The sequence below is a fragment of the Cervus canadensis genome, chromosome 10 (genome assembly GCF_019320065.1).
Source record: "Cervus canadensis isolate Bull #8, Minnesota chromosome 10, ASM1932006v1, whole genome shotgun sequence".
NCBI classification, from domain to species: Eukaryota; Metazoa; Chordata; class Mammalia; order Artiodactyla; family Cervidae; genus Cervus; species Cervus canadensis.
Window position 1 is genome coordinate 22,072,916 of NC_057395.1, and position 13,862 is coordinate 22,086,777.

Below are 13,862 nucleotides of genomic sequence, written 5' to 3' on the forward strand. Positions count from 1 at the left end.
CACTTGTCTCATGCATCCAACCTGGGCTGGTGAGCTGTTTCACACTTGATAATATACATGTTTTGATGCTATTCTCTCAGATCATCCCACCCTCGCCTTCTCCCACAGAGTCCAAAAGTCTGTTCTATACATCTGTGTCTCTTTTTCTATCTTGCATATTGGGTTATTGTTACCATCTTTCTAAATTCCATATATATGCGTTAGTATACTGTATTGGTGTTTATCTTTCTGACTTACTTCACTCTGGATAATGGGCTCCAGTTTCATCCATCACATTAGAACTGATTCAAATGTATTCTTTTTAATGGCCGAGTAATATTTCATCATGTATATGTACCACAACTTTCTTATCCATTAGAACTGATTCAAATGTATTCTTTTTAATGGCCGAGTAATATTCCATGGTGTATATGTACCACAGCTTCCCTATCCATTCGTCTGCTGATGGGCATCTAGGTTGCTTCCATGTCCTGGCTATTATAAACAGTGCTGCGATGAACATTGGGGTGCACGTGTCTCTTTCAGATCTGGTTTCCTCAGTGTGTATGTCCAGAAGTGGGATTGCTGGGTCATATGGCAGTTCTATTTCCAGTTTTTTGAGAAATCTCCACACTGTTTTCCATAGCGGCTGTACTAGTTTGCATTCCCACCAACAGTGTAAGAGGGTTCCCTTTTCTCCACACCCTCTCCAGCATTTATTGCTTGTAGACTTTTGGATAGCAGCCATCCTGACTGGCGTGTAATGGTACCTCATTGTGGTTTTGATTTGCATTTCTCTGATAATGAGTGATGTTGAGCATCTTTTCATGTGTTTGTTAGCCATCTGTATGTCTTCTTTGGAGAAATGTCTGTTTAGTTCTTTGGCCCATTTTTTGATTGGGTCATTTATTTTTCTGGAATTGAGCTTCAGGAGTTGCTTGTATATTTTTGAGATTAATCCTTTGTCTGTTGCTTCGTCTGCTATTATTTTCTCCCATTCTGAAGGCTGTCTTTTCACTTTGCTTATAGTTTCCTTTGTTGCACTCTATGTTTTTGGATGTGTGTGGATGTGTGCTAACTTTGTCGGTCTCCTTACAAATTAACTAAATTTTTTTTCTGGTCATATTTTCACTGAAAAAGAAACTTAGGAATGATATGAGTTCTTTGACCTTAATATTGTAACACCTAAAGGGTATGGCATCACTTGGCAACTGGGAAATTTGAAACTGGTTAGGGAAATGCCTTTAATCCCACTGTGAGCAGTCTTTCTTTGCTTGACCATGCATCAGTAATCCAGAAACATCCTGTCAGTTTCAGACCACAGAATGTTTGATGGAAGTTTAACATGTTATTCCAAGGCTAGTGTGTTCATTCTTGCAAATATAACTTCTTGACTGCTTTATTTTTGAAGTGCATAAATTAATCATGGTAATTTAAAATTGTCTTGTGGTTTGATTAGACACATGTATTTATTAATGTATCTCAATCTTATATTAAAGAAATCTATTTACCTTTGTTAATCAGGTATTTTCTGTAAATGTTTCATGTATGTATACAATTAATATAGTGTTAGTTGCTCAGTCGTGTCCAACTCTTTGCGAGCCCATGGACTGTAGCCGACCAGGCTCCTCTGTCTGTGGATTTCTCCAGGCAAGAATACTAGAGTGGGTAACCATTCCCTTCTGCAGGGGATCTTCCTGACCAAGGAATCAAACCTGGGTCTCTTGAATTGCAAAGTGGATTCTTACTGTCTGAGCCACCAGGGAAGCCTAATTAATATAATATGGATTTTAATTAAAGTGATTAATATAATATGGATATAAAATGCTATGGACTGCAATGTGAGAAATACTGAAAATTCAACCCTTTGATCTCTAGTTTAGGAAACTGACCAGAAGGATTATAACTTACCAAGGTCCAGTCGACTATTAGTGGCAGAGATGGAGATAATTGACAAAGTTTGAATAACAAAATAAATCAAATTTTAATGGCAAGAAATTAAAAAAAGTTTGTTTAGTGAAAATTCTACTCAGAATACTCCTCATCAGTTTAAACAGCATCTGTAGACTTCAGGAATTTATTACATCAAAAAATTATGTGTTAGTATGCTGTATGTGTTAGAACATTGAAGTGGTGTAGTTTTCCACATTGCAATTCTAAAGGACCTTTGCGAAGCAAGAGAGCTAAAGTGGCTCATCAAGATCACCTAAGAGTAGAGAGTCCACGTACCACAGCTACCAGGCCAGGGCTCCCGATCCCACGTGCCACAGCTGCTGGGCCAGTGCTCTTGAGCCCACGTGCCAAAACTAGAGAGAAGTCCATGCTCTGCAACGAAAGATCCCATGTGCTGCAACTAAGACCATAATCAAATAAATAAATAGATATTTTTTTTTTAAAAAAGATCACCCAAAAGTAAGAAGAATTCACATAGAGGAGCTAGGAATCAACAGGTATGACAAAGTCATTAGGCCAAAACCAGTGTGTTGAAGCTGCTGTTCCTCCAAGGTGCTCTTTAACATCTGTGGACACTGAACCCATGGAAGTAGTCAGATATGCCTTTGTGCATGAATTATCCCTATTCTGATTAGGGAGCTGAGTGTACTTCAGTATATAGAGAGAGCCAACAGCTGGCTATCCGGTATCCACCAAGTAATCTCTCAGAAGCAAGGGAAATAAGCAATCTAATCTTATTTTTCTTGAGATAGCACTGGGCCTATATATAGGCAGAGTGCACAGTTTATGGGATATGCTTTAGAAAACTTTAAAATCCTCAATGGAAAGACAGAAGGGAGAGGGCATCACCCAAAGCAACTTTATGAGGATATAGCTTGAGTAATGTATATTGATGATAATATGGTATAACAGATAAATAAAGTGGCATTAAATCACCTAATGGGAAAGCAAATTATTATCCAGAGAACAAAAGTGGAAACTGAAGATAAAAGTAGAGAATCAACCAGAGGACTTCAAGTGTAGGGTGATTATATGCTCCTGTTTGTCCACAACATTCCCAGTTTTATATTTATTCTCCCAGGATAATACTCATTCTTCTAGTGTTCATGCTCCAATTACTCTCAAATTCTCCCAATTTGGATTATAAATTACATGGACCACTTTAATGAAACAGTATGACTTAAGCTTGTGGTCTGCCTTGACAGATCACAGATTGTCTTGTACTGTTCAAAATTCTGTGTACTTAAACAGATGAGGTATTGTTTTGGAAAGTGCAGTGTTCCTGGAGAGGAAAGACAGATGAAAGAAAGAAAGAAAGGCTAGAACTCAGAAAGCGGCCTTTAATATGTAAATAGTCCTTTAAAAACAAAGAAAACTAATCAAGTAAGCAAATATCTTCAGTTGCTTGTGCCCAAGATCAAAATATAGAGTCACTTGTACATGAAATTTTATAGGCTATTGTTGAATAAGAGTATTTTGTTCTGCAATAACATAAGAGTAAAAAGTTTCTAATTGAAATTATTTCTGACATTGCAATGTGCTTTGAAAAAGGGTTTTACAGAGAGGACATCAACATCTAATTCTTCCCTCTGCTACTTCCAGATCAGAATTTACAGTACTGGGAAAGGATCAGAGGGAGAAGAAATCTTTCCTGCATGCTCTAACTTGTCTGGCCTCCCCAGTGTCTCTGTGCATGTATGACAATCCATCATTCCTGTCTACTGACTAGTTTTTCCTGCAGAAGGTCATTGCCTATAACTCTCTCCAACAGTTCTTCATCAGATCTTATTCTGGTGAGAGCTGGAGCCAGAGAGAATACAGTTGAGCACTTGCCTCTGGCTCCCATTCTAGCCCTGGGAAGGCTAGACTCCAGGATGAAGAAGGAGACGGGAATCCAGCCATGAATATCTGTTCCAGTCAGATTTCTTGCCAGGCTGGGATCTGGTCCTTATTGGAACACCTGAGTTCCTGCTCTTCTATCTTTCATCTCTATGGTTTGGTGGTTTAGACATTTCCACTGTCAGGTATGTCCTCTTATCCAAGATAGCTGGACCTGAAAACCTACAGAACAGTGATCATAGGAGATTTTGATCTGCAATTGTTATATAAAATTCAGAAATACAGTATGTTTCCAAATAGATTCTTCCAAGTATGGCTCTTTTATCCTCATGTCCTAGGATTATCCAGATAACTCATATACATAGGGAACACTTCTACAGAGACAAAGACCACATGTTGGGTTTTGAATAAAACACACTGATAAGCAAAGTTAAAAAGACAATATTGTACATTGACATAATTTATACTGTATCTATTAAATGTGTTCTATTTATGTTTATTAGCTACTGGGTATTGATTCATCACTTGACTTTTTGCTACCGCATAGTCTCTTATTTCCAGTTATGACGTTCTTTTTTTTTTTTTTTTTTTGGGTAAGAGGCTCTGGAAAATTTTTTAAAAATACAGATTCTAAAGTTCTGATTTGTGGAAAATCTGGATTACAAGGAGACTAGCCCATTCTGGGCTGTATGACAGGCACAATTTTTATGTTTTTATGTCTCAACATCGAGGACCTATTTGAAGCTGTCTTACTCAAAAGTGTTTTCCAGCATCTCTGTCCAACACCTGCCCAGGTGACTAATAAAGCAGTAAAAACAGATGAAGGCTGTGATTCTTTTAGCTGTCTTTCACACAATACATGCCTCAGGTATCTGTCTGGTATTTAATGTAAAAAGAAAACCTGCAACCATCATAACCATTGATATATGCCACCAATGTTGTGAGCTACTAACACATTTGCCTGCTATGTCAAGGCATCTGAAAGTTTAAAGCTTGGCAAAGTAATGTTTTTCTTTTTCTTCTTCTATAATCCCAGGGTAAACATTGAGCAGACAGCATTTATGGTCTGAGCATTAAAGAAAAGAAAAGTCTGAATTTGAAAAGCCTGCTAGTACCCTTTGGGGATTTTGGAAAGTGTCCTTTGGCTGGAAGCTCAGTGGAGAAGCTGCCGTTCTGTAGATGGGACAAGAGGCAAGCCGCATGGCCTCATTCATAACTTCACAGCTACTGCAAATATCAGCTGATGAATATTTATGTTATCCCTGGCTTAGACCCGAAAGACAAATAGGGGAAAAAAAAGAAAGTTAGGAAAAGGTCGTCTGAACTCTGTGGGATTTTTTACCAGCACTTTCCATGCACGAACAGTAGCCCTGAATGAAGTCATTCTGTTCAGGGCCCGGCGCAGGAAAACAGAGGCTGTTCATTAGCGCCTCGCCCTTTGTTTGAACCTTGTACATTCATGGGGTCCTGAAAGGGAAACCCTTTTCCTTAAATCAAACACACAGGTTATAGAGCTACTTTATTATTGTGTTTTTTCTTTTTTGGTAAATTATTGCAAATTGCTCCTCATTGTATAGTAACTTCAGTGGTTCAAAGAGAGAGCAGGTCAGAGAAGCAGAGTTTCTAGACACAAAAAAGGACAGTCCAGGGCAAATTAATATTTTATTCAGTTATGGTTTCAGAAAAAATATCTGTAGGTATATACAAATGATAGAATTACATATCCTAGCAGAGAAAATTATTTTCTTAAAATGTACTAAAGATGTTAGTTTTGTTTCAGAAAAAAATGCCCCTTGGGATGCACTAAATAATAGCTAATCAAATCTTAATCACTTGGGGTTGATTATTTAAATTCTATCTCTTTTAACTGTTTGTTTGCCGCCCCCCCCCCCCCCCCCCGTTCCCTGCCCCAAGAGCCACCTTTATACTCTGCTGCCATTTCTGCCATCTTTACCACCTCCAAGTTTACCAAAGTTATGGAAACAAGAAAAGGAAATTCACCAATATGAGAGAATTTTCCCACCTGCCTATAACTGGGCTTCCCTCATAGCTCAGTTGGTAAAGGATCTGTCTGCAATGCAGGAGACCTGGGTTCGATTCCTGGGTTGGGAAGATCCCCTGGAGAAGGAAATGGCAACCCACTCCAGTATTCTTGCCTGGAGAATCCCATGGATGGGCGAGCCTGGTGGGCTATCGTCTGTGGGGTCACAAGAGTTAGACATGACTTAGCGACTAAACCACCACCACCATATTTTAGTTCAGGATAAGCTTAAACATTTGGCTAAAATGAAATTTGTGACTGCCATATGAATTCGATGGCAGACATGTCCTGTGATTTTCTCACACTCCTGGAAAGAAGCAGGGGTTCACAGTATTTCACTGAGATGAGAATGGGGTGCAAATGATTTAATAAGGAAGTGCTTCCAGGAGACATGGGAAAGTGAAAGGAGAGACCGGATACAGAAGGGAAGATGCGAGGTATGGGAAACTCCAGCCTCAGTCAGTTCCTGCAAGGTGCTCTGGAACACAATTGTACCTGAATGTTTGTCCCAACTGAAGACAAAGGAATTGGGCTTTCATCAGTTCAATCACTCAGTCATGTCTGACTCTTTGCAACCCCATGGACTGCAGCACACCAGGCTTCCCTGTCCTTCACCATCTGGAGTTTGCTCAAAGTCATGTCCATTGAGTTGGTGATGCCATCCAACCATCTCATCCCATTTCCCCTTATTCTCCTGCCATCAATATTTCCCAGCATCAGGGTCTTTTCCAAAGAATCAGTTCTTCACATCAGGCGGCCAAAGTATTGGAGTTTCAGCTTTAGCATCATATTTTTGGGCTTTCATATTACTGCACTAATCAGATATGACTAAGGACTGCTCACTTGTGGTGATGAGGGTACTTTGGGTAGTCAACTTTCTCAGTTTACCTGGGACTGTCTTGCTTTTAGTGCTGAAAATCCCACATTTGGGGACACCATTCGGTCTTCAACAAACTGGGCTGGTTGGTCAACCTTGGAAGATGCAAATTCCCAGGTACTTCTGGCTCTCTGGGCAGCAAAGTTGGTTCCAATAGCCCAAGGTCAACCTTCTAAAGGAAATCACTGGTTCAGACCACACACAGCCTGTGGATGAGCATAGAGACATGGTGTAAGGAATTCAAAGTCCTCTGGATGGAGCTCAGACATATACCCTACAGCAGTCAGTTCCTACCATCAGTTCTCCAAGGAACAACTAGGTACTGGCAGAGATAATTTTAGATGTGAGATTGAGGACTAGAGTAAGATATTTATTTCATCCCTCCATATATAACTCTTAGTTGTAGTCAGAATTCCAGGCTGTGGCATGTAGATTCAGCATTATTCAAGAGTTACAAGTAGATTTTATGAAGAAAGTAGTAACACTTGAATGAAATCAGGTACCAGCCCATGAGTTAGACATTAACAGAGAGAATTTGAACAAACTCTCTATAGATACCATTATACTCTGTCAGGCTGACTCTTTCAGCATACTGTTTCTCATGATGTTGTGACATCTAATTCTGAAAGTACATTGTATGTATAAGGTGAAGACAGAGTGCATATTCTCCAGCACTGCCCAAGACTGATGGAATCCTGTATTTCTTTTGATTTAACCTCTAAGAGTTAATAGTAACTGCCTAAAAGTAATGGTTAATAATATGCAAAATTTACCTTTTTTTCCTTTCTTGAGTTAAAAAATAAAAGTAAGACTTTTTTTCTTGTGTTCCTCCCTTGGTTTATAAAAACAAAAATAGTGGGTGAGAAATCGGTCAATTTACTAGCTTGAGTAGGTATGTTTAGTAATTGGTGTGTGCTTTTAACTCAGTGTGTTGGTGACAAGGGCCTCAAGTTTCACACTTGGTTCTTTGCTTGTCTTTCTCAGCTTTTCAAGGCCCTTATAAAGCAAGCCCACCCAGAGGGTTTATTATAGGAGTGCTTCCTTTTGCCTGCAGCAATACCATATCCACATGAAAGCGTGAAAGCCAGCCCACCTTGTGTCACTGCTTAGGAGAAACATGGATTCAAATAGTTTCCAGAGAAATAGCTGAAAAGTATATGGCAGAATATTATAAAAATATGTGAAGAAGAGAAATCTTTATACCATTGCTTAGTTCATTGAGAAAATCATCAAGATGTTGGCTTCTTGGTAATTATTAAGTCTTCCTAAATTGATATGTACACACTACCATATTTAAAATAAATAACCAACAAGGAGCTACTGTATAGCACAGGGAACTCTGCTCAGTATTCTGTAGTAACCTAAATGGAAAATAATTTGAAAAAGAATATATATATATAAAACTGAATCACTTTGTTGTACACCAGAAACAAACACAACATTGTTAATCAACTATGCACCAATATAAAATTTAAAAAATGTCACAGGTTGCTATTTGGGCTTAAATTTTAATGATCACAGACCCCTTCAAAATCAGTACCTTTGCTAAATTACCACCACAATTAAACATCAGAATGGAGACAGAATGAGACCTAAAATAAAAAGGAGGGAAAGAATTAAAAAAACATGCTATCCAGGCAAAAACTAAGGGCATTTTCCTCTTGAATTATTTATTATGAATATTTTGGAAGGGCAAAGACTGATGATTGAGTATGGACAAATTCACTAAAATCGAGAACCATAAAACTATGATCAAGCTTTTGAAGCTATAGAGAAGTGAATTTATGGCATTGCTAAAAGAATAATATTTATTGAAACTCTATACCAAAAAAATAGTACAGATCAAAAATATGGCTAGGTTTGTGACATGTTAGCCCTCATTTTTTCTATTGGTTTTGAGGTTTGAGGGAGAGCTTACCTAAGCATTTAAGCTATTGGTTAAGTAATTTTATGTGTACCTGCAGACTTTTATACTATTGATTTGACCAATTACTCAAGTGCATAACACAAATGAAGATTCTTGGACATGGCATATAGTGGAGCCTAGATAAAGATTTGTTGGATGAGTGGTTGTTTTTTCTATGAATGATGAGCTTCTATACAAAGAAATACCAAGATTAAACATGCAAGACATTTGTGTTGAAGGAAATGCGTAAAAAGTAAGAGATTACTATCTATTTCTAAAATGAAATCTATTAGAAAGCAGTCTAGTTAGACTCTAACTCCAAGTGCACAGACTTTCAAAACTAGAAGAGGTAAGGCAGACTAATGCATTTTGCTTTTTTACACAATTTGACAATAGTCTGTAAAAATTTGGATAAGCCACCTTAATGACCCTAAAAAGCTGACTGATCAGAAAATACCCTAATGCTGGGAAAGATTGAAGGCAGGAGGAGAAGGGGATGACACAGGATAAGATTGGTTGGATGGCATCACTAAGTCAAATGACATAAGTTTGAGCAAGCTCCAGGAGATGGTGAAGGACAAGGAAGCCTGACGTGCTGCTGTCCAAGGGGTGGCAAAGATTTGGACAAGACTGAGCGACTGAAAAACAACATTAATGACAAAATGTTTTCCCTAAATAAAGACAAATTAATAATAGTATTTGGGGGTAGCATCTTCTCTAGATTAGTTTTGTTCTCTCTGTTTCCACTTAGCATCAACTGGGTTACTTTCATTGCTGTTGCTGTTGTTCAGTCACTAAATCATGTCCAGGTCTTTGTGACCCCATGAACTGCAGCACGCCGGGCATCTCTGTCCTTCAGTATCTCCCAGAGTTTGCTCAAACTCATGTCCATTGAGACAGTGATGCCATTCAACCATCTCATCCTCTGTCGCCCCTTTCTCCCCTTGCCCTTCATTTTCCCCAGCATCAGGATCTTTTCCAACGACTTGGCTTTTCACATCAGGTGGCCAAAAGATTGCAGCTTCAGCATCAGCATCAATCCTACCAATGGATATTCAAGGTTGATTTCTTTTAGGAAGGACTGGTTTGATCTCTTTGCTGTCCAAGGGACTTTCAGGAGTCTTCTCCAGCCCCACAGTTCGAAAGTGTCAGTTCTTCAGTGTCAGCCTTCCTTATGGTCCAACTCTCACATCCATACATAACTACTGGAAAAACCATAGCTTTGATTGTATGAATCTTTCTAGGCAAAGTGATGTCTTCAGTTTTTAAAACACTGTCTAGGTTTGACATAGCTATTCTTCAAGGAGCAAGTGTCTTTTAATTTTGTGGCTGCAGTCACTGTCTGCAATGATTTTGGAACCAAAGAGTATGAAATATGGCACTGTTTCCAGATTTCTCCCATCTATTTGCCATGAAGTGATAGGACCCAAAGCCATGATCTTAGCTTTTTGAATGATGAGTTGTAAGCCAGCTTTTTCACTCTACTCTTCCACCTTCATCATGAGGCTCTTTAGTTTCTGTTCATTTTCTGCTATTAAAGTGGTATCATCTGCATATCTGAGGTTGTTGCTATTTCTCCCTGCAGTCTTGATTCCAGCTTGTGATTCATCGAGTCTGACATTTTGCATGATGTGATCTGCATACAAGTTAAATAAGCAGGGTGACAATATACAGCCTTGACATACTTCTTTCCCAATTTCGAACCAGTCCGTTGTTCCATGTATGGTTCTAAGTGTTGCTTCTTGACATGCATACAGGTTTCTCAGGAGGCAGGTAAGGTGGTCTGGTATTCCCATCTTTTTAAGACTATTCCACAGTTTGTTGTGATCCACACAGTAAAAGGCCTTAGCACAGTCAATGAAGTGGATTTTTTTTTGGAATTCTCTTGCTTTTAACATGATCCAGCATATGTTGGCAATTTGATCTCTGGTTTCTCTGCCTTTTGTAAATCCAGCTTGTACATCTGTAATTTCTCAGTTCACATACTGTTGAAGCCTAACATGAAGGATTTTGAACATAATCTTGTGAAATGAGTGTAATTTTGTGGTAATTTGAACATTCTTTGGCATTGCTTTTCTTTGGGATTACAATGAAAAACTGACCTTTTCCATTCTTGTGGCCACTACTGAGTTTTCCAACTTTGCTGGCATAATGAGTGCAGCACTTTAATGGCATGATCTTTTAAGATTTTAAATAGCTCACCTGGAATTCCATCACCCCCACTAGCTTTGCTTGTCGTAATGCTTCCTAAAGCCCACTTGACTTCACACTCCAGGATGTCTGGGTATTCTTGCCACCTCTTCTTAAACTCTTCCACTTCTTTAGCTCCTTGCTATTTTTGTCCTTTATTGTGCCTATCTTTGTATGAAATGTTCCCTTGGTAACTCCAGTTTTCTTAAAGAGATCTCTAGTATTTCCCATTTTATTATTTTCCTCTGTTTCTTTACATTGGTCACTTAAGAAGGCTTTCCTATCTCTCCTTGCTATCCTCTGGAACTCTTCATTCAGTTGGGTGTATCTTTCCTTTTCTTCTTTGCCTTTCACTTCTCTTCTTTTCTCCTATTTTAAGGCCCGCTCAGACAACCGCTTTATCTTTTTGCATTTCTTTTTCTTGGGGATGGTTTTGGTCATCGCCTCCTGTACAATGTTACAAAGCTCTGTCCATAGTTCCTCAGGCACTCTGTCTACCAGATAGAATCCCTTGAATCCATTCATAACCTCCACAGTATAATCATAAGGGATTTGATTTAGGTCATAATTGAAAGGCCTAGTGTTTTTTCCTACCTACTTTCTTCAATTTGAGCCTGATTTTGCAATAAGGATCTGATGATCTGAGCCACAGTCAGCTCCAGGTCTTGTTTTGCTGACTGTATAGAGCTTATCCATCTTCAACTGCAAAGAATATAATCCATCTGATTTCAATACTGACCATCTGGTGATGTTCATGTGGAGAGTCATATCTCGTGTTGTTGGAAGAGGGTGTTTGCTATGATTACTGCATTCTCTTGGCAAAACTTTGTTATCCTTTGTCTGCTTCATTTTGAATTCCAAGGCCAAACTTCAATTAGATAGCTACAGATCAATTAAGGAGAGGTTTTTTTTTGTTTTTTTACAATTTTATTGAGTCTTTATATTTTCCAGGCATATTTTTTTTCATGTGGTAAAGCTTTAATTACATTATTATATAGTTATAGACTTGTAAGGTTTTAGATCTTTGCTGCTGTTGTCTTTTCTTACTGCCTATATTCCTTAATCCATCTGGTTAATAGTCATTGAATTGTTAATGTCCCTGCCCTCATACATTTTTTGTTACTAAATATACCACCTGGATTCCGATGCTTTGATGCATCTGCCTTCCTCCCCTGTACTCCTCAGATACCATGACAGGTGTGATCCTACTGTGCCATCATTTCTGACTTAATGGATTGACTTCTTCCCAAAGATGATAAGCTGTCTTAGGACAGGTCTGTTGTCTTTTTGTGGGTCACCATATCCCAAGTTTGTTTTTGGCACCATAGCTTACATAGCAGACCCATGAGAAATAATTGTTAAATAAATGAATTTTATATAGCCCCCAAATCATGTTAGTGGATGAAGGATCCAAAGAACAGTGATCAAACCACTGATGCAGTAAATGCTAGTTTGGCAAAATGGCCTTTGATGTGAGAATTTTAACATTTTTTCTCCATCCTCCTCTTCCTTTTTTGGTTAACCTTTGCTCTTGGCATCATACATCCAATACAATAAATGCTCTGCCTGTATAGGTTGCTACCTTTGAACTCTTTTCTTCTCTTTGGGACTGAGAAGTAACCTTGGTTGAAAAAACAAAAGTATAACTCTGGGAAGGCTGATATGATGTAATCTGGAGCTTGAGAAGAAAGGGACAGCATTCAGAACCATGTAGTCATTTCTTTGTATAATGTAAGCTACCAGAAAGAATTTCTGAAGATGTTTCACATGGATAAACATTCAGGTTAAAAGTTAGTCAAAGATTGCATTAAATCCCAGTATAATCCTCTCTCTGTAATACATTTTGATCATTAAGATGTAGATTATGTAACTGTTCATGTTACACTAAAAACTTACCAATTCAGATTCTTCTATTTTTAAATGCATGCTATTTTAAACAGGAGCCAAGATTAGCTTTGTTTAGCAAGGGTTTTCTTTTAAGAATAAATTGATGAATTTAAACAAATAGTGTGTGAAAGTAGAAAATACTTATAATTCAATCTTTTTCTGCAATAAGTCACATATTAGAGTAAGGTCATTTATTTTTTACATTTTTATTATGGTATCATTTACATATGGTAAAATCCATATTTATATTTTAGAGTTGAGAGTTTTGACAAATATGTACAGTAGTGTAATAATCAGCTCAGTCAAGATATAAAATGGTTTCTTCACCGCTCCCAAATTCCTCTATACCCCTTCATGTTACCCTCTCTTCCTACTATAACAACCACTGATATATTTTCTGTCCCTAGAGTTTTCACTATTCCAGAATATCATTAAATGAAATAATGCAATATGTAACTCTTTGAGACTGGCTTACTTCACTTAACATGATGAATTTGAGATTCATACATGATATTAAATGAATCAGTAGTTCCATCATGGTTTCCCCTGCCCCATTCCTTGTCATGAATAATTGTGTAATATTTTTCTTCTAATATTTTAAAAAATAGTTATGTGTTTTTGGGGGGCTGCACTGGGTCTTTGTTGATACATGCAGACTTTTGCTAATTGCGGTGGTTTGTGGCCACTCTGTTGTGTGCAGTCTTCTCACTGCTGTGGCTTCTCTTGTTGCAGAGCATGGATTCTAAAACATGGGCTAAATAACTGGCACATGAGTTTAGTTCCTCCATGGCATGTGGAATCTTCTTGGACCAGGAATCAAATCTGTGTCCCCTCCACTGGGATTCTTAACCACTGGACCATCAGGAAAGTCTTTTCTTCTAGTATTTTAAAAAGACTAATTTTTAGAGAAGTTTTAAGGTTCATAGCAAAATTAATAGGAAGGCACATAGATATCCCATATACCCCTTTCCCAACACAACCACAACCTCCCCAACTATCGACATCCCCACCAGATGGTACATTTGTTATAACTAGTGAACTTACATTGACACATAATCATTCAAAGTTCATAGTTTATATTATGGTTCATCATTGGTATTGGCAGTCTGTGGGCTTCAATAAATGTATAATGACATGTATCCATGTATAATGACATGTATTATGGTGTGGTATCATATAGAGTATTTTTA

At 38.1% G+C, this 13,862-nt stretch overlaps 1 protein-coding gene across 5 annotated transcripts in view; it reads left to right on the top strand.

Moving 5' to 3' along the window:
* Positions 1-13,862, top strand: part of HAO1 (hydroxyacid oxidase 1) — a 128,379-nt gene that overhangs the window by 66,851 nt on the left and 47,666 nt on the right. Inside the window, exon 9 of one of the 5 annotated variants that reach the window (XM_043480178.1) lies at positions 13,405-13,707. The exons of 3 other annotated variants lie outside the window; for them this stretch is intronic. In XM_043480178.1, coding sequence (XP_043336113.1) covers positions 13,405-13,434 — 30 coding nt within the window. In that variant the 3' untranslated portion in view covers positions 13,435-13,707. Of the gene's footprint in view, positions 1-3,534; positions 4,557-13,404; positions 13,708-13,862 lie in introns of those variants that run through there. One more of the 5 variants, XM_043480174.1, reaches the window with a different exon arrangement.